This window comes from Notolepis coatsorum, assembly GCF_963971535.1.
Source record: "Notolepis coatsorum genome assembly, chromosome: 5".
Lineage (NCBI taxonomy): Eukaryota > Metazoa > Chordata > Actinopteri > Aulopiformes > Paralepididae > Notolepis > Notolepis coatsorum.
In genome coordinates this window covers 132,168,873-132,190,569 of record NC_140169.1, presented here as the reverse complement: position 1 = coordinate 132,190,569, position 21,697 = coordinate 132,168,873, and the positions used below count along the sequence as shown (strand labels likewise).

At 44.3% G+C, this 21,697-nt stretch overlaps 2 protein-coding genes across 2 annotated transcripts in view; both read left to right on the top strand.

Moving 5' to 3' along the window:
* Positions 1 to 21,697, top strand: part of LOC311228354 (phospholipase B1, membrane-associated-like) — a gene marked incomplete at both ends in the record, with an annotated part of 540,482 nt that overhangs the window by 10,933 nt on the left and 507,852 nt on the right. The window lies entirely within an intron of this gene.
* mia3 (MIA SH3 domain ER export factor 3) overlaps positions 7,653 to 21,697 on the top strand; it is a 41,229-nt gene continuing 27,184 nt past the window's right edge. Inside the window, exons 1-6 of the mRNA XM_084314937.1 lie at positions 7,653 to 7,797; positions 9,116 to 9,249; positions 9,342 to 9,428; positions 9,550 to 11,746; positions 12,168 to 12,497; positions 13,261 to 13,394. Of these exons, the coding sequence (XP_084171063.1) occupies positions 7,677 to 7,797; positions 9,116 to 9,249; positions 9,342 to 9,428; positions 9,550 to 11,746; positions 12,168 to 12,497; positions 13,261 to 13,394 (3,003 nt within the window). The 5' untranslated portion in view covers positions 7,653 to 7,676. The remainder of the gene's footprint in view (positions 7,798 to 9,115; positions 9,250 to 9,341; positions 9,429 to 9,549; positions 11,747 to 12,167; positions 12,498 to 13,260; positions 13,395 to 21,697) is intronic.

Below are 21,697 nucleotides of genomic sequence, written 5' to 3'. Positions count from 1 at the left end.
AGGGCTGTGTTCTGAGCCCCCTGCTGTACTCACTCTACACACATGATTGTGTGGCCAAGTTCAGCTCCAACTCCATAGTGAAGTTCGCAGACGACACGGTGGTGGTGGGGCAGATCTCGGACAACGACGAGAAGGCCTACCGGGAGGAGGTTGAGGTACTGGAACGCTGGTGCCAGGACAACAGCCTGCTCCTGAACATTGGTAAAACCAAGGAGCTGATCGTGGATTATAGGAGAGGACAGCAGGAGACGCACACACCACTGATGATTAACGGGGCTACCGTGGACAGGGTGAGCAGCTTTAAGTACCTGGGGGTCCACATCTCAGAGGATCTGACATGGTCAACACACATAGACACAGTAGTAAAGAAGGCGAAACAGCGCCTCTACCACCTGAGACAGTTAAGGAAGTTCAGAGTATCAGGGAAGATACTCCAGTCCTTCTACTCAGGAGCTGTAGAGAGCATCTTGACCGGAAACATCACTGCCTGGTATGGAAACAGCACGGCACAGGACAAGAAGGCCCTACAGAGAGTGGTGCGCTCAGCCGAGCGTACCACGGGTATTGCACTACCTCCCCTGCAGGTTCTATACAACAAGAGGTGCAAATCCAGAGCCTGCAGAATAATGAAAGACCCCCACCACCCCAATAACAGCCTGTTTCAGCTGCTGAGGTCAGGCAGACGCCTGCGAACCCCAGCTACTAGGACAGAGAGGCTTAGCTTCTTCCCCCAGGCCATCAGAGTCTTGAACAATGAACATTGAGTACCACAGAACACTGAACTATCCACACATAAGCACACATGAGCACACACACGACACGCACGCTGTGCACGCTCACACACTAGCAGCCACTTTAACACTTTAACATGAGCGGGCACACACTCATGCCGCACACACCCACACTTATTGCCAAAAGGAAAGGCCACTTTAAATTAGTATTAGCAACAGTAACAGTGTATTGCACTACCAAAGCTACCTAGCATGTCCTATATGCTCTGTAAATAACTATGTACAGATACCGAAATGTCACACCATGTTACCTGTTACCTGTTACCTGTTATTGCACAATGTTTTTTGTATTGGATTCTATTATATGTTGTACCCACTGTATTGCACATCGTTGCGGGCAAGACCACCCGCATTTCATTGTATACTCGTATGCCGTGACAAATAAAACTCTTGACTTGACTTGACTTGACTTAACCATTTACTTTACACAGCTTCAGCTTAGACAGTGGGATGTGAAAGTGGAGGTCCTCCTGAATCTGTGGATATATCATATGTGCCATGCTGTCATAAAGTCAATGAACTGTGTGTGTGTGTGTGTGTGTGTGTGTGTGTGTGTGTGTGTGTGTGTGTGTGTGTGTGTGTGTGTGTGTGTGTGTGTGTGTGTGTGTGTGTGTGTGTGTGTGTGCGTGTGTGCGTGTGTGTGTGTGTGTGTGTGTGCGTGCGTGGGGGGGTGTGTGGTGGGTGAAGGGGGGGGGGGGTCAGGAAAATAACAGTCTTCAAGCAGCAAGGCATGGCTGTTGAGGGCCCCCTGGAGCGTACACGTTTTTCAACAGATTAGCCCAAGCGCCCTCAACGTCTATAATCCAGTCCCTCTGACATCATACTGAACGTCATGAAGACATTGAGAGGCTGGTCCTGCAATACCTCAAGGCCCTGGTGAGTGACTCCCTGGACCCCTGCAGTTTGCATACCAGGGTCATCTACATTCTTCACAAAGCCTACAAGCACCTGGAGAGGCCGCGCAGATTGATTGATTGATTGACTGATTGATTGATTGATTGAAAATGTTATTAACAGATTGCAGAATGGGTACAATACAGTACAGCTCAATACACACAATTGTTAAGGGGATGCAGACCAGAGAAAGACTTTCGTCTTGTTTACATCAGGGTCCCCCATTTTCAATTAATCGTAACATATATGACATACATGACATACAGATAGACAGTACTGCTATAGACATTTATGACATACCAGATCTACAAATACAGTACTGCAGCACAGTGAGAGTCATGTTCTTCGATTTCTCCAGCACCATCCAGCCTTTGCGGCTAGCGGAGAAGCTTACGGTGATGTGGCTGGACCATGGCCTGGTAGCTTGGATCACTGGCTACCTCACCAACAGACCACAATACGTCAGACTGCAGGGCAGCCAGTCAGATGTGCTGGTGAGCAACACTGGCGCCCCCCAAGGAACTGTGCTGTCACCCTTCCCGTTCACCTTCAATATAAACTCAAGAGACACTAACAAACTGAACAAGGCTAGCTCCGTAGTGGGAGTCAAACTGGAAAAAGGAGAGGAGAGGAGGATGAGAAAGAAGCTGGACGCTACCCTGGAGAACCCCTCCCATCTCCTCTATGAGGAGCTAGCCAAGATGAGGTCAGGAGTGTGTCCAGCCATAGACGCATCCCCATAGACATAACTTAATTACCTTATTAATTTAGAAGACATTATTCTATTTATATGGTTGGGATACATAGGGTTGTTGAGAAAACACATTGTAAAAGCACAGCCTATTTCCAATTTTTTTTTGTGACTGAAGAGGCTGTAATCAGTATACAAGACTTTTTTTTATAGATGCATTCATTGCAGGCAGAACATTTGTCATTAGAGATGCATTCATTACAGGCAGAACCCAAAATAGTATTATTTCTTATTTCCAATTCAACTAGTGTGGCTGGAGAAAAAAATTATAAAAGAAAAAAAAGAAGGTGCATCCTTTATGTTGAAAATGAATCTAGTATTGAATTCAGAAAACATACAGATTGTCAGTGATTGTCTAGTTCTTCTGGTACCTCTTGCTAGAGCTAATCTTGGAAGGACTGCTTTTTGTGGATGCAGCAGAATCATGGAATCTCTTACAACGTGACCTAAAATGGAGTACTCTTTTTAATCAATAACTGTCCTACGTTGACTTGTAATTGCTTTCTTTGATTTTCTATATGAGGTGAATTTATTTTTGACTGTGTGTTGGTGATTGATTTATTGGATGTATTAAATGTATTGTGTGTTTGTCATTTCATGTCATGTACACTCTGCGCCAATGACTCCAGAGTTTAAATAAAGAATAAATAAATTACAATTTTAAAGATATTGACAGACATCAGTCAGTGTCTGACCAAGAGCCCTGGACATCTGTTGTTGATCACTTATATACAAACTTGAAGGGTAGACAGACTTGTAGTGGAAAACAGTGGAAACCCCCTGACATGGTAATTAATTTCTAGTGGCCTATCTTACACAAGAACCTTTCAGTTTCAGTTGTAGGATCCCCCAGAGGGGGACCCATGGTGATTATGGAAATGCCACTTATTAGTTCTGGAAATGACTGAAAGGACACTCATGTCTCATCTGACATTCTCACAGTTCACAGAGTCACTGAAAGGACACTCAGAGAGCAGACACCGGTCAACCCATGCAATTGTATATTTCCTACACATCAACATTTTAGTTAGACTAGATAGGTATCCAGATGGTGTCTCTTGCAGGGAGAACAAATCAAGGAGGACCGAGGTTGTGTTGAACTTTAAGGCGCCAGAAAGGGAGATAAGTAAGGAGAGAGTGATAACAAATGGGCATATTATACCAGGGAGAGAGAGTGTCAGGGGTTTTGTCTCTTTGGTATTTCACCTTGGAGGAGAGGGTCTCCTTCTTCTGTATTCAGCTCACACAGAGAGAACATGAGAGCAATCTATTTGTAACTATTTAGCTGTTTATGCCAATAAAGAGAATATCAGGAGCCTGTGTGTCATATATAATCTCACGGGGAGATTTAATTTGAGTAACTTTACTTCAACATCCAACAACACAATGCAGAGTCTATCCTGAACGAAGACAGGATAAGTAACATAAATTGAAAATCTAACAATAGTAAACCAACCTGTGTGACATTTAACTATCTTAAGTGTGATATTTAACCTCTTAAAATTCCAACAGCCCGCTCACGCTGTTTGATTGACACACAGATGGACCTATTACGTGCTTCCAATCTCAGGTTATAAAACCAAACAGCCAACGAGCGTCAGTTTAGGAAAAAGTGACCACCTCCAGTTTCGCCTCTCAATGGCCGGACAAATCACCACTGACGCTGACAATTATTGACCGTTTGTGTAGCCAATGTAATTCTGAAAAGAATGACATCTTACTTGAGTTGTTTTGTCTTGCATACCGTACGCAAGAGAATGAACGTGCCCCTCTCTCCGGAACAGCAGATCTGTTGTTGTCGCTCCTCTGGGGGTTGAGGGTTTGTTTGTGTATGTGTGAGAATGGGGTGAGAAGGGGTGGGGGTGGTGTAGATTAGTGGGGGAGGGGGAGAGGGGACTGAGGTATAGTGTTGACTACTCTCACTCCTTTTTGAAAAATGCCTAAACATACCATTATAGAAAGATTTTTTGTGATATTGTTATCGACTTTGGACATGTTCTATAGGTAAGACTTCAGGCTATGGTTGGGCAGGTAAGGTAAGGCTGATTCAGAGTGTTTCCTTTCTAAAGAGGCCTGACTTGTGCATGTGCTATAAATGGTTCAAGAATAGCTTTCAAATTACTTTGGGTATGCAATCGACAGGTGTTTTATGCAGAATTTGCCTTCTGTGTTGCTGTGTTCACATACAACATTGTGCTTCTTTGGTAAATAGATAAATTATGGGAGTAATCTCTTTCTAAATGTATAGACCAAATTCAAACAGTAGTGGGGGTGCAGGCAGGTAATAGAAATTACAATAAAATATAGAGAATAAAAATATGAGAGTAGAGAACAAGATAAAAGGTGAGGGTCTGATCAGGCGGAAAGGTGAGACATAAATGTATACTCTATCGATAATATACATACACTGGCTGCACGGTGGTGTAATGGTTAATACTGTCCCCAGGCCATCAGGCTGCTAAACGAACAATGAACACTACACAACAACAACCACCAAACGCACATAGCACACACATTCACACGCACACACTCACTTTAAACAAACACACTGTAGCACCCACTCCACACACTTTATAGCACACACCCACTTTAAACAAACACACTGTAGCACCCACTCCCCACACTTTATATTTATTGATGAAGGATTGCACTACAACTCATACACCTTACTGTAAATTGTACCTAAATTGTACCTCATCCCATTTCTGCTTTGCACTATATAGTACTGTACATTAGTACACTGCATAGTATTGTATATTATATGGTAACTCAGAACATTGTACATATGTCTATACCGAACACTGTGACCTCATTTTCTTCTTCTAAATTACATGCTATACTATGTTATTTGATACTATCTTGTCTAGCACAGTCTCTGGAGCGTAACAGTAAGAAGCATTTTGTATGAAAGTATTCTGTACTTCTGTATGACAACTATTAAAGAAACTTGAAACTTGTCGCCTCACAGCTAGAAGGTCCAGGGTCCCCCCCCCCCCCCCACGATAAGAGAAACCCAAAGGAAAAACATGTTAGAACTGTTTGACTCAGTAGTGCAAGACACCAGGTAGCAGAAAAAATTACTTGATCTCAGAAACACTTGCCATTAATTGATTGATTGAAAACTTTATTAACACAATACTAACAACTGCTAAGAGGATGAAGACCAGAAAAATACCTTTGTCTTGTTTACATAAGGGTCCTCCATTTTCAATTCATCAAGACATTTACGGTACTGTGTAAGAAAGAGATCATAAAAAAATATATACATCCGAAGGGGAAGAAACTGTACATTGGAGGGGGTTGGGATTTTGACATTTACCAGGGCCAGTTTCTAATTGCAGCCACCTGTAGGTTGAGAGCGGTTGAGGAAAGATTTGCCTCTATGATGGAACCCAGGTAGTTAATTTCATCTTTCCTTGTGACAATATTGTCACCCACTGTAACAGAGAAGCCGTTGGCCTGGCTGAGTTTGTTATTTGATCCAAAGAGAATGGATTCCATTTTACCCAGGTGTAATGATAGTTTGTTATCAGCGAGCCAGGTGCAGATTCTGCAGAGTTCAGAGCTGAGGGCTTTTTCAACCTGCAACTTGTCCCTGTCAGCGACCAGCAGGGCAGAGTCGTCCACGAACAGGAACAAGTTGCTGTCACAAGCTGATGACATGTAATTTGCATAAATTAGGAACAGTAAAGGTCCTAGTATGCTACCTTGTGGAACACCACAGCTCACTGGGAGGGGCAGTGTACCGTTCACCTCCACCCAGGGGTGTAGCTGAAGATTCTGGGCCCCATGAAAGAATCAATTTGTGGGCCGGCAAACCATGCGAGTGCGCGAACAATTTGGGGGCATTTATTTATTGATGAAAACGCATAATATGGTTTTTACCTATACATTCGGATCAGCAGTTCAGCACCTGAACTGTTGGTGGGTGAGCCTAGTAAATGATGTCACATTGCGTTCATCTTCAATGAAAGGACCAATGCAATAGCCTACCAAATAACCTTGAGTCGCACTAGGCTAGGCATATATTTACCCCTACTTGTGACAATGTTTTCTGATACTTAACTCAACATACAAAAGCTGTTAATTGTCCTGTCTCTCTGTAATCCCAACTCCAACACAAATAGTCTACTCAAGCACACTATTAGGTTGAAAGACCCCCCACCCCCCCAGTACTGGGCCCTTGGGATCATCCTAACCCCTCCCCCCCCCCAGCTACTCCCCTGCCTCCACCATCTGTTCTCTCCCCTCCAGGTAGGATTGCATCCAGCTCACTGATGTACTATCAAAACCAATTGCTTTTAGCTTATCAATCAGAATGTCTTTGTGGTTTGTATTCCTGGGTTATTATTTGTGATATGCAAGTAGCAATACATACACCGCTGGGCTCCATAGGCCTAATAACGCACATGTAATTCCCATGATGTTAGTTCAGTCTTTATTTGTGCACTTGAACAAACCTCTCCCACCCAGAGCTTAAAACAATAGATGAGACACCAACAATGCCCCCAAGGCGCCAACGTATTACGTATTGGTTCATCCGTTTGCACTACAATGAAACTTTGGATGCAAAATTGGATGGAAATGTACCTTTGGGAGAATTTTCCATGTTCATAATAGGTTTAATGTAGGAATTTGAGTTCCTGTTTTGGGCGGATTTTCCCTTTATCTTTAATCTCTTAGCAGCACAAGGTATCTCCAGTCCTGAAAGGAATAGCATTGTGCAGAGGAATGAATGAATGAATGAATGAATGAAAACTTTATTTAACAGATTGCAGAATGGGTACAATACAGTACGGCTCAATACATACAATTGTTAAGGGGATGCAGACCTGAGAAAGACGTTTGTCTTGTTTCCATCAGGGTCCCCCATTTTCAATTCATATAGACATATATGACATACATGACATACAGATAGTCAGTACTGCTACATCTATACATTTATGACATACCAGATTTGCAAATACAGTACTGTTTGTGAGGAAGCATAAAGGATATTGGGATTTTAATATTGCATGTAAAGTGCGCCCCCCTATCAACTTCAGTTTAATCACTTGGGGTTGTTTGCCCATAGAGACAGAGAAACCACCCTACTGTACAACCAAACCAGAACCAGAGATGTAACGTTTAGCTCCCACCGTGCAGGCGGATCTGCTGACGTGTCGGCTTCTCCTGCTCAGTGCTGCTCAATCCGCTCATGCTCACATAACCAAAACCAGAGTCAACACAAAACTCCCAGCATGGCAGCAACGGTCTTTTATCTAAAAAGCTTTTTATTACTGCTATTTAATTTGATTTCATCGGACGCACTGGAGAGAAGATTTTCCGACATTAAAAGATGTGCAGACGAGGAGTGTAGTAGTAAGTACATATGACTTTCAAGGATGCTTCCAACTACCCTGAGCCAACAGGATTTTGGACGGGGATGTAAAACTGCGTTATCTTTGACCTGTTGTCAATCGATGATTGTGAACTGGATTAACCCCCAGAGAGTTGCATCAATAGCCCATGTTTTGATCTGCTGTACCGTGAAAGATAACCGGCAAGCTAACCTTTGGTTCCAAACAGTTTACGCTTCAGACGAAGCTGGTTGGGCTGCCTGGCCCCATGACAACAACGACTTGTCCGGCTAGCTGCTCTGAGCTAATGTTAGCTCACGTTAACGGTTAGCAAGTAATTAGCTACCTTGGCTTTTGTAGTAACGTTAGCCCCCCACAAATAAAAACGTTAACATCTAACGACAGCTTTATAGCCACTACAAACGTCTGCCGCTTTAGTTGTGTTGTGAGTTGGTAAACTACTTAACGTCAACTTCTTTGGTAGATAATGCAAAGGGGGTCATGTAAAGGTAACGTTAGCTAGCTAGCGCTAGCTAGCTAACTTAACCGTTGGCTAACGGGAAGCCACTAACCACAGTTCTTTAAATCTATTTGTAACCAGTGTCCTGGCATGGAATCATTGTCACTCACAACCAACGTTAGCCTATTAGTTTGCTTAAGAAAGTTAAACTACACCAGATAGCCAAGTTACAGAGCAAACACACAACAAACCAACCAATTCTCATAGTGCGTTGTGAAGACCAAGAAAGACAGGCAAATCTTCTAATCGAGGAAAATAGAGATCTAATCTAGTAAATAAAACGTACAGAGTTGACACAGGAAACAACATACCGTTTGTTGACACAAGAAACAACATAACGGTTATGTCTATAGAGATTGAGTTTCAAGTATGGAATTATTTAAAGAGTCACAGCAGCACCAAAACACCAACAGTGCCACACATTTACGTGTGTTTTTAAATATGAAGCCAATGTGAGACATACGTTTTGGTATTTGAGACCAGATCACCGGTCAAGACCAGATCAGTAATTTTGTACACTGGTCAAAGCAGCTTCTTTCTCACCAGTACTGGCAGTAGCAGCAATATTTAAATGTGAATCCCATTGTTCCAAAAACACCAATATATTATTGATTGTGAATAACCAAAATAAAGTTTTAGGGTATTTTGCTACCCATGGAGCTTGTAAGACTTGTTTTTCCATTGACAAATTGCAATGTGGTTATTTCTCAGGTTACCTTGGGTTGTTGAATTTATTTGTATTTCATGATACTAGACACAAATATTGATAAAGGCTTACCTTTCCGTCATATTTCTAATCTGACATGTTTTGTATTTACAGTGCTCCTCTGTCGGGGGAAAGCAGTGCGCGATTTCTCAGGACCAGATTGTCGATTCCTGTCCTTCAAGAAATCTGAAACTATCTATGTATACTACAAACTGTCAGGACAAAGGACAGACATGTGGGCGGGGAGTGTAAGTAGAATATGGTTAATTGTTAATCATTACTGTGTAAGAATGAAGCTACGTTGTAGTAGTAACCCATATCTTTTTGTTATCGTCAACAGGTTGGAAGTCGGTTTGGCTATTTCCAAAAGGACCTTCTTACAGTCAATCATATATATACTGACAAAGAATTGGAAGTTAAAGCTGAGGTATGGGAAGCTTTTGCTGAAATATCTTTGTTTTATTCTCTTGTGAGAATTTAAATCCACTCTCAGTTGAACAAAGTACAGTCTATTTAAAGTAATTCATTTTGCATTTATCTTCTTTTAGGAAACAGACTTTGTCTGTTTTGACACAGGCTACGATAAGTTTGATAATTATGACATAGATTCACTGTTGGACTTCTCGTCGTTAATGGGGAAGAATGATGATGATGATGATGATGATGATGATGAAGAAGATACAGACACAATTGACGAAACTGAAATAGCACAGGACACCTCAGACGAAGCAGAGCTATCGACAGAAGAAGCAACTGAAACTGAAAGCCATGAAGATCATGATGACCCTCAGGATTTTGATATGGTTCCAGGGGATTCTTTGCCTCAGCTTGACGAGACAACCGAATCACTCGCCACTGAGGCAGTGGAATCTGATGCAGAAACTGAACCTGCCGCCGCTGAGATTGTCGTGGAAGAGAGAGAGCAACTAACAACCGGAGACTTGGCTCTGGAAAGTGATCATTCAGAACAACAGAGTGGCACCAAAGATACTCCCACCAAACCTGAAGACGAGCCTCTGTCCAAAGACCATGCCGATTCAGAAAACGAAACTGACTCGTTTTCTGAAGGGAAACCTGTCCCCGACTTGAAGACGTCTCTCGGAGAGACTTTTGACGCCGTCACTACTGATGATGAAGACACTTGGAAGGTTACCCCATATGAAGAGGAGGAAAGTGAGGAGCTAGAAGATCGCAGTGATGATTTAGACAGTGAAACTCTGTTGCTGGCATTTTCTGAGAAAAAAGCAGCAGACACCCCAGAGTCGGACCCTCTGAATGAGGATCAAAGTCCACCGGCGACGCGTGGGAATGATCAACAGGCCTCGGAGGATAAGAATATATGGACATCGTTTGGAGATAAAGTTTTTGCAATTGTCAGTGGCGGAGAAAGGACTGCGGATGTTTCGAGTTCAGAGGAAGATGAGGACGACGAGGGCATTGTCTTAGAGGATGATGAGGACGACGAGGGCATTGTCTCAGAGGACGACGAGGAGGGCATTGTTTCAGAGGACGATGAGGAGGGCATTGTCTCCGAAAACCCTCAGAGTACTGAGGAACCGAAGGCAGAGGAAGCCCAGGTGTTAGCTGATGAACCATCGAAAGAGCCTGAAGCCTCAGAGAAGTCTGTGATTGATGATGACGATGGCGATGACGTGGCAGGGGGTGGAAATGGTCAAGATCAAACCTCAACATTACCTACTGACAACCAGAGCTCCTATGAAAAGACGGAAGAGGGCACTGCGGCACAGAAACTTGTATCAAGAGATGACAGCCCAGTGGTTCCCCAGCTTTATAGATTGGAGAGTAAAACACTAGATAAACCCACTGAGGAGCAGGCATCAAAAGTGTCTGAGTTGCAAGATGATAATGCACATGGACACGGCAAAAACACTTTGGATCATCATAGAGAGGAGTCGATGTCTAATTCGGGGGAACATAAAATGACGCACAGCCACCAAGAGTTACCTGTTGAGAAGATCATACCAAAAAAGGACCCGCCCCACGAGGAGGAGAAATCAAAAGAGTTCAAAGGTCATGCTGAACAAAATGACAACACCAACACGTTCAAGCAGTTTCTCAAACATTCAATCACAGGTATAGAAAAGAGTAAACGAAAGTATAGCCATCAAGAGCTACCTGTTGAGGAAGCTGAGCTAAATGAGCACACATTTGAGGCGGAGGACGAGGAGGAGGGGGAGGTGGAGACAGAGACAGGGGAGGAGAGGGAAGAATTACTTGAGGACGAAAATGCCATTTTGTCTACGCACACGGAAACGGACATACCCTCACTTGAAACAAGCCATCCGTCAACCTCGGAGCCAGAATACAGTGACAGCGTGCTGAGACTGACTCTGCTGCGAGAGCACTTTAAAGAAGAGAACATGGAGCGGTTGCAAAGGGTTCTGGGTCTCAAGAACCTCTTCAAGGCAGAGGCCATGTTTTCTGACCTGGACATGGAATTGAAGGCTGCTCGTCACTCACAAATAGGCGCAGAGGATGTCGAAAAGTCACTTGAGGTCATCCTTGAGGCCTCCGAGACCCCTATCATGGATGAGATTGAAAAGATGCTGGACGGCCGGGACCCCAAGAACGCTGACCTGCACCAGATGGACACAAATATGTTTGATGAGGAAGCGGCAATCCTGGATGACTTGCAGGAGCTAGCATTCAGCCTAAGACAGAAGTATTCAACAGCCAGTGACAGTGCTCCTTTGGCAGCAGATAGCCCATCGCACATTAAACAAGGTACTGATGAAATCACCACAAACCAAACCTTTATGTTCTGGAAGACATTTTTTATTCACACTAAACCTGTGAGACTTAAGAACATTTCCTTAATATAAACATCAGTGTGTGTGTTTTATGCGAGTCTAAGATGGCTATGGCAATTGTATGTTTAATGACAATTTTAGTTGTCGAATAGCAAGTGATATTGGTTCTGGCCCTAGTTGATAGTAACAGAGACACCTGCATTTTGCACATTACTTTAGCCTGACATTTGCAACAGCCCACTTATTCACTAAGTAGGGCCACATGGAACTCCTACTTAATAAATACTTGCTTTGTGACACAATGATAGACCACACCCATGTTGTCACTTGCCAGATTGACTTCAGTGTTTGAACACTAACACTGCGTTCACCTGTGTTTCTTAATGTTTCCGTAGATGAACACGTATCGGATGATGATGATGATGATGAAGAGGGGGTGGTCTATGACGGCAGCCTCACCGAGGGAACCGAGAGGGATGTCAACCTCACAGCAGCCGGCGTGGAGGAGAAGAAGCCACCGGAGAGGGAAGAGGAGCCGTCTGTATTGGGTGAAGTGCACAAGAGACCAGATATCAGTTTGGAGGAAGATGGAGGACACTTTAATAGAAACAAAGACAATCAGCCAAGCTTCCCGGCAGCAGATAAAATGCAGAAGGTTCCGCAAGCTATTCTGGAGAAGCCGTTTGACGTCGGTCTTGGTGTCGATATGGAGCATTCGTCCTCAGGTTGGTAGTTCAGAAATCTTTACAAAAAACACCTTTTGAAAAATCGTATGTCATGAAGGCCTTAAAGGGAACATCTACCCAGAAGGTGAATTAAGTAACTAATGTTAATTCTATGGTCTCAGACAATTAAGTCTCTTCTAAAACTACAAATAAGCTGCTACTTTGTCCTCCATTATAGACTGTTTCAATGGAATTCTGTTACTAGGGAACATTTTGGACCCAAGTATATTTGCTGTCAGTTATTACATTAGCAAACATTGCAACAGGAAATAAACTTGTGTCTGTTTACAATGTTTATGTCGCCGAGAACTGTCCATAAGGACAGAGGCACATTTACTGGTTCATACCTCTTGACACTATAGACGGTTTCACTCAAATTTGTGTTGCTAGGCAACAGCTTGGACCCCAAGGTTATTTCCTGTTTCTGTGTTTGGTTATATCAATAGCTGACAGGAAATCAACTTTAGTCCCACTTAGAATGTTTATGTTGAAACCATCTATAGTAAGATTAAGTCATTTTGGATGTGAAAGCTCAAACATTTTGTTCACAAAATCAAATTAATTTGTCAGGGGAACAGCTCCAGGTTCTGTCTCATGGTGGCATTACTGATTAGAGCCTTGGTTCTCTGCTTTACAACTTTAGGCCAAATATTCTTCATGCTCAAACATTGATAAGCAACCTTTCAAAGCTATTGAATGAACTAACATTGTAGGAACAGTTTAACTAGACGCATTTGCTAATTTGCTCATTTTGAATCTCCAGGATCTCTGGACTCAATGGAACCAGTGTCTGACTTGCATGAGGAAGAAGAATGGGGCTTATTATCATCTGGAATGTTTTACACAGTCTGTCTCCTTCTTATGATCAAGACAAAAATTGGAGAGTGGGCCATTCTGGTAAGTCTAAGACTATTCTACTTATTTGTATTCTTGTTTGATGCCCGTTTTGTGCACAGAAAGAAAATAATTATGCTCCCCATTCATACAGAGAATATGTATTTGATTTTCTTTTGGCCTTTTCAGGAATTGTCTAAGATTATGAAATTGAAGTAATTTGGTAAAATGGAAGAGTGACATTGCTCAGCTTTACAGTCTTAACACTTTCAGTGCCAGCAGGGGGCGCACGATTTAGTGCTTGAGTGCCACCACCCACTTCAATGATACCGCTCTCATATTTGCGAACGCATAAACTACATCTTAAATTATGGCTATGCGTCTAATCTGGCCGTCGCTTATCAATGACTTGTTTTCAGTCAACATTGTCGAAACGGATTGTTTTTTAATCTTTTCATTTCCGTTTTATACCATTTTGAAAAACGCATGTTTTTTGAAAGTTTCAGGAAAATATAAAGATTCTGTGATAATCGCCCTTTACTGGAATATTCTGGAATACACAAAAAACAGTCATTTTTCGTCCTATTTATGAATCGTTTTCAAATAAACGCTAGATTATCGATAGTATATGTGTACTTATGCACGCTATAGAAGCGGGCTGCAATATCGATTCTCTCATTTCCTGATCAGCGATCACAGCCACACACACACGCATAGGGCAAACACTGATATATAGGTGAAAATAGCTCTGATTATCCCAAGACTGGTCAAATAGATTCCTTACCTCAGATCAGATGTTATCCAAAAAGATTATTCCAATTCCTGATCGCCATTCCAAATATCGATCGCGTTTATTGATTCAGCGTTGGGTACTGTAAATACATAATCCACGCGTTTTCCGGGCCGGCGATCACAATGGATTCTTCAGTTGGCTTGACGGAAAAGTAAAATGAGGAAACTGGCCCCCCCCCCCCCTTCATCAGTCTAAAGTAATGGGGTGCAGTTACTAGGGGTGCACCGATATATCGGTCGGGTATCGGTATCGGCCGATAAGTGCCTTGTTGACTGCTATCGGCCTGTCGGCCGATAAGCTCAAATGTGCCGATAGCAGTCGCCGATAAATACCCATCAATTTGTGTAGCGTCAAAAGGCAAAAAAAAAAAGTTCACTCGCGACCTACCTGCACAACGCCCGCCGTCCCCCACACACAAGCTACTGCATCAAAGTTACTATTTATGATTAACAAGGCATTCGTTTTGTGGCATTAACGTTATATAGTTAGTGTTACACGGACAATAACATCAGCATATTATTATTACCCATAGCAGCAAGGCATTACTCCGAGTCCGTTCATTAGCTACCGGGAGATGCAAGACTAACGTTACTGGTGAAAATGTGATTTGCGTTGGAATACTCCTTTGTCAACTTGCTGTACTTTGCTTGCAGGTCTGCAGCCATTATTGCTGCATTATGAATAGCCCCAACTTTAGCCAAGGTAACGTTATGGCTAAACCTTTAACAATAGTTAACGCTAGCTTTCGGTTAGCTGTTCAATGCTATTAATAACACAACTCCCCGTCAACACCCTCTCTCGGGAAGATGGCATTTAAGAAAGTATCTGCTGTTAAAATGACACAAACATTCGTTTTGTGGCATATATAGTTAGTGTTACACGTTCAATAACAAGCATATTATTTACCCGAAGATAGCAGTAAACAAGGCATTACTCCGTTAGTCCGTTCATAGCTCGGTTCCATTCCGTTGCTCATTCCGTACCCAACTACACATTCTGCAATCTGTTAATAAAGTTTTCAACCAGACAAATGTATAGAAAGGCTTTGTTTTATTATAACATTTGTTGCAGTAAAATCATTATGTCTCATTTGGTCCGGCGCTCCATGCTGTGGAGCGCCGGTCGGCGGGCCGGGCAGCTAACGTATCTGCTCTCGCAAACAGAACAATGGCGGCATGCCAGAAAGTAGAAAAATTAATAAACGCTTGCCGATTGGTGGTAAGGACAGCAGGAGGTGGGTGCTAGCGGTGTGGCGTAATTGGCCGAATCGACTGTCAATCAAAATGGTTCCATTGCATTGGTTGAAAGCTCTGGTTGAGAGAATAGTATCCCGCTGCAGGCCGCAAGAATGGTTCCATTGCATTGGTTGAAAGCTCTGGTTGAGAAAATAGTATCCCTCTGCAGGCCGCAAGACGATACTGGGAGAGAGATAGTGATACCATAAACATATTTCTTGATGTTTCCTTTTTTTAAGTAAGTAAAGAGGCCTACAAATACAAACATACACATACAAATATACAGTAGTTTCATTAAAAAAAAATAAAATTAAAAAAAAATTTAAAAAAATTACAAATACTTATATACAAATATCGGTATCGGTATCGGCCGATAGTGTTAGTTGAACAATCGGTATCGGCGGCCAATTTTCATATCGGTGCATCCCTAGCAGTTACACAGGGAGAGACGATAGGGGGCGGTATCTTCCCAATTGAGCTCAGAGAGACTCTGCAGCACTAACCTGAGGCTCGATTGATGAAATATGAATTCAAATCGCCAATAAAAAAAGATACGGCAAACAAACGCTATATAGCGTTGGTGGCATTCATAGGTCGGCATGAACTAACGACAAAACGCGTGGCTGGCACTCAAAGTGTTAACCATGTCATGTAAAGTGATTTAAAGGGGGCTAACCTGGTGTTGACTAGCTCAGTGATTAACCTTTCAACAGAAACCTTCATTTATGGGGCTCTTAGTGCAGCAGCTTTCAGCTATATGGCTGTATATTTTATATATGTATTTCTTACCATTTGAATGTTGGAAATCCCAATTCCAAGTTGTCTTGAATGCATCTCAAACCAAACGGTGAAGAGGTAAAGCTGAGAGGGAAATCCCACTATCACTATATTTTTGTAAACTGATTTCTAGTTAGGTAGTAGTCGTATTCATTTCCTCCATCATTATTAAAGTGTGCATTTATACATATATGTAGACTACACCACCTCAAGGTTGGCTGTGAATCAAGAGGCCTTGGATGGAATGTTTGTGTAGTTCTTGGTCTTTCAACATGGCTGCCTGTAACATAGCAACCATTGTTTTTGTACATGGCGATGGAAGAAACGATAGTTGCTATGTGTTGATGTATGAGAAATATGTAAACAAAAACATAATCATTTGGTGTATTTTTTTTAACTAGATCTTATAAACACGTCACGGTAGAACAGTGATATGGTTTTCCAGTGTTTTACCTACTCTAACCACTGCACAGAAATTAGGCATTTTCTTTTGAAAGTGGTTACCAATGGTTATAAGCTGCCTGTAAGAAAAATAACTACACATTCCGTGCAAGACCTTTATTGGAATTTCAAAGATTGGGTCTAAAATAATTTTGCAATGGGTGCATTTGATTTTGTCGACCAATGGTTTGTATCTTGATGAGCCCACAATAGAGTTGTACAAACTAAGACACATTTTCAATATAACAAAAAGAAACAAGCAACTGTTTCGCATATGCAGTGTGAGGTATCGTGTGTGATGGTGCTAAGTAACTGGCAAAGTAGCAAATGGAGGTCAAACTTGAAATTGTCTTGGTGGATAGAAAATATAATATATATATTATATTTTTTGTATGTTGTAATTATGCATGAAGGAGATGCCATCACACTAAGATTAAAGATAGTCTGCTTGTTTACTCGAGCTGGATGTCGGATTCTTCAATGTTCAGAGTTCATTTGAACATACCTCGAGGGCTCGTTTGAAGCGGGAACGTGGCTGACTGAAGGAGAATGGGTAGAAGAAGGAGGAAGCATGGAATGGCTAAGCGAGAGTTTTGAAAGTGATGACATGAACGGGTGGATGTTAGTACAGCAAGCTCTGAATATAGGCCAACAAGCCCTGATGGTAGTCCATGTTCACAGGGAGAAATCTAACAGATATGGAAGCCAAAAAGGGATAAACTTGAGCCAAAAAAATATATGGTTTACTTTAGTGCTACAAGTCCACCACCAGTTATATAGCATACTTGGCTATCGCGTCTCGCTCTGCCAATGAGATGACCTCTTATCTCCTTGCACATAATGTGCACACGAAACAAACAAATGCACTCACTTGCACGTGACCAAGCCACGCCCCTGCGTCTCCCTATATGACGCCGGAAATGGTCACACTCCACCTTCCTCTTTTCGTTTCCAACACGGAAGTAGCAGTGCACTCCGTGAACTAGTTGTTATGAAAACGTAGGGAGAAATTACACAATGTTGGGTATTCGCCAGAAGTTCACCAGCCCCCGGAACCTTCTCGGCACATCCTAACAGCGCAACGGGCCTGTCCTGGGTTTCCTCGTCTCGTGACAGTGGACTGAGGGACGTCGCGCGACGGTTAGCTGTCGAGCTAAGTCGTGCACAGGTAGGGCCTGCGCTATCAGGCATTGATACTGGCATGGGTAATACTGCTCATTGTCTCGTGAGACGACCGAGTGATGTATTGGCGTGGGGGGCGGGATATTTGGGAAAACATGACTCTTTTGGATGTTTTCCGAGTATCCTAGCGCGCAGCTAATGCTAATGCTACAATGTTGGGGCGCCGTTCCCCTTGTTCCCCGCCGAGGGCTGTCTTTACTAAAAGGTCTTCCCTCCTCTTAACCATTCATGCACGGTCAATCGGTGTCTAATGTTGGGGGTTTTAATGGGGGCTTGTTTACCATTTACATGGGTGGATGGGCTGAGGCTCAGGGCAGGTGTGCTTTTTGTGAATCTATGAATTGAAAATGGGGTCCCTGGTGTGGACAGAACTAACGTTTTCTCTGGTCTGCATCCCCTTAACAATTGTGTGTATGGGCTAGCCCATTCTGCAATATGTTAATAGAGTTTTCGTTCATTCATTCATTCATCCCTTCATGGATGCACACCACAGTGGAGGTTGTTGCATGCCTACTAGTGAGGCAGTGCTTCACTAGTAGTAGATTTTGGTCTGCAGCCACCACTGGTGTTCCGTGCTTAGTGAAGCAGGTGGCATCAGTCCTTTGCCCTGACATGGTGGAACGGTGTCCCGCCCGGCCGACGCCATGAGGCGAGTTGGCCCGGCAGGTGGCTGGTGGGCTGATGAAGCCTATACTGCCGCGGTATAAAATTAGCAGCGACTGGCAACATTGTTCAATTTGCTGTTTTTTCTGTCAAATGGTGTCGGGTGGTGGGGCCTTAGGGCCAGCCGACGTCAAAACATTGCGCAAGGTTTTGAGGTTATTCAGCTTTTGACCTAGCCGCAAGCTATAACCGCAGGGAGGGCTAGGATGCTGTCAACGGTTGTTCACAGGCATTTCTGGTTGGAGCAATCTCCCCTTGAGGGGTCTCCTCCTCAGGGCTCCCCCCTCCGTGGGTGGACCTGGGTCTGTCCACAGAGGCGCGCGCGGTATTTGACCTGGGCTCCACGCTGCCCCACACCGCGCAGCCAGAGGTGAGAGCACGGCCTCGCCAGCGGCTGCGGCGAGGCCCCCGGCCAGCAGCCATGTTTCCCCCGCCTGAGATACCCTGGACACAAAGAAGACAGGTGATCACAAGGCCGGCGGCCGAGGGATCGGCTACATTAGATGAGCACGCCCTAAAAAAACGTCGCTGTCTAGCTGTGTCTAGCACGCTCTCCGGTCACTCCCCCCCTCCCAACGCCAGCGGGACACGGGCTCTGATTTGTTCCCTTTGGCTGCGGGCCGCGTGCTTTCAGTGAAGCGCAAGCGGCCCCATGTTTCGCTTCTCATGGGGACAGGGGCTGACACCCAGTTGCTAGCTAGGCCTGGGTCTGCCTGTGAGAATGCTGTGCTGTCAAGCGGCTCCCATGCCACACGTTCTGCGTCTGTGTTTGGTGAGCCTGGTGTTGTGTCTGTCGACGGTAAAGGTTGTCAGCGGGGGAACTCGAGGCCCAAGAGGTCGCAGCGTGAGTTCCCCCAGCCCCGCCCTCGCCAGGCCGGGTATCACGTTAGTGTCTCCCCCGACCTGGAGACCGGCGGTGGTCAGTCAGGTACGCGTGGTTTGGGTGGTAGTAATATCACTACAGGGCTACGGTGTGTAGGAACCCACCCTATCGGGCAGTGTGGGGACCACACGCCTTGCATGTCCAGCTGCAGAGCAGGCTATCCTCAGCAGTCCATGCCGGGAAGATGCTCAGTGGGGGAGCTTATGTCACCAAGTGTGATGGCCGCTCTCCCCGTATCAGACCGGCCCTTTCTGTCGGGGTCCCCCCTTGTGTGCGATTGCCTCGTTGGTAGAGTCAGGGTGCGATATCCCGGCTCCGCGAGACGCCCTGCTCGCGCAGTTGGCGAGTCCAGAGTTGGCAACGCACAGCGGGTGGGACCGGGCCTCCTATCTACGGTTCCTGGCGGACCAGCGCCAGTTGGCGGCGGGTGCGCTTTGGGTTTATCATCACGTATGGCTACAGCAGTGCCATATGTCGAGGTGGATGGAGAGAACGCTGAGGCGGGGTTTGTGTTCCAATCTCTGTTGGCAAAGCAGGCCGTCGTCGTGGTCCCATGAGAGGACGCGGTGAGCGGCGTTTCCTCCCGGTATTCTCTGGTGCCCGAGAAATCGGGGGGGGGGGGGTGTGTCAGACCCATACTGGACCTATCCCATGGAAGGTTCAGAATGTTGACCGTCTCCCACCTGTTAGGCGCTGTCAGGTGGGGGACTGGTTCACCTCCATAGACCTGTAGGATGCGTATTCGCATCCCGATCTTCCATCCTAGGACATACCTACGCTTCCTTTGCAGGGCTTAGCGTACGGGTACCAGAGGCTGCCGTTCGGCTACTCTCTGGCTCCCCGCATCTTTGCCAAGTGCGTGGAGACCGCGCTGGGGCCTCTGCGTCGTCGGGGATATGAATTTTATTCGACCCTGGATAGGCCTGCCGCGATAAGCAATAAATCGATTAATTGCCGCGATAATTAAAATTAATGCAATGATTTTGACGGGCGCGATTAATTGCTATTTGCGCGTTTGTTTTAATGAGGCGGAACCAGTGCCCCTTGTCAGTCACTGTCCGTGTTGGGAGGCGGGCCGCTGGCTTTACTACAGAGCACAGCACAGGAGCTCCGTGGGGCAACGCCACATAACTTAACTACATTTCTCAATAGTGTTGCTCCTTTTAACCAAGTAGCGTTATTTATAGTGTAACGTTAGCTATTTTTAGACCCAAGTAGTTACTCGCTACTGCCCGGAGAAACTGGACTGCTAAATAAAGATGAAAGATCGAGTGTTGATTCTCATTCAATGCTAACAACATTAGCTAAATAGCTAACAAACGAAATACAACGTATAGCATAGCTACATGCATTAAAGCGTTCCGTCTCCAGACGGATTTCAGTCTTTTTAAAAAAAAAATCCGTCAATTTGATTTGGAGTCTGACGGAATTGGCTACCTGGTATAATATGATTTGTAGATGCGTAGGGCATTTTGACCATTCTAACCAATCAAACGTGAGCTTGACGCACACACGCTGCTCACAGTGCCCTCCCCCTCACAGACCTGTCTTGTCACAGACCCGTATCATTTGCACCGAAGATAGCAAGCGTGCAGGTCCTCTTTTAACACCACTGAAGCATTAAACAATGGCCCAGTAAACTATTCACTTTAGTTTACTACACGAGGCGTTTTCTAACGTTATCTAGCTGGCTAGCTGATAGCTCATAACATAATTGAAATTCGTTTTTGAAGCTGTGGCTAACGTTAGCTAGCTACCGATCTTCGGGTGGCTAACGTTACTGTAACTGTAGCTTGCTAATACGGGCTGTCCTGGCTGGCTAACTTTTACTTTGCAATGGAGTGGAGCTAACTAACTGTACAAATCGATGTGATTGGCTGAGACTGTATTTTGTACGGTTGGCTGCCTGGCTGTTGTGGATTTGGGTAGCCAGCTAGCAGCTAACATCAACTTAACGTCAACACTCTGTTGACACTCTGAGCGAGTTTGCCGACAGCAATGTAACAAACAATATGGTCCGTGCGGAACCATTATCCCCAACACATAGTTATTAGCTAACGTCAGCATAATAACGTTAATGGAAGGAGTAAGCTGGCCACTAAAAAGAAAACACACAGTGTTCTCAGACGAAAAGTATGAGCGGCACCACCCAACAAAAGAAAGTGTCGAGAGGAATGGAAGTTTGAAGATAGCAGTATTTCAAGAGACTGGCTAGGCTACAGTATGATGCAGGGACTGTAGACGGTGGTGAGTTGTTAACTTGTTCCGTGTTCCGCAACTATGTCAAAAAGAAAAACAGAAACAACACATTTGTCATTGTCGTGTTACTTCACAGTACAAATATCAACATCACACAGGTGTATCTATAGACGGTCCGGGTCTCCTCCCCACT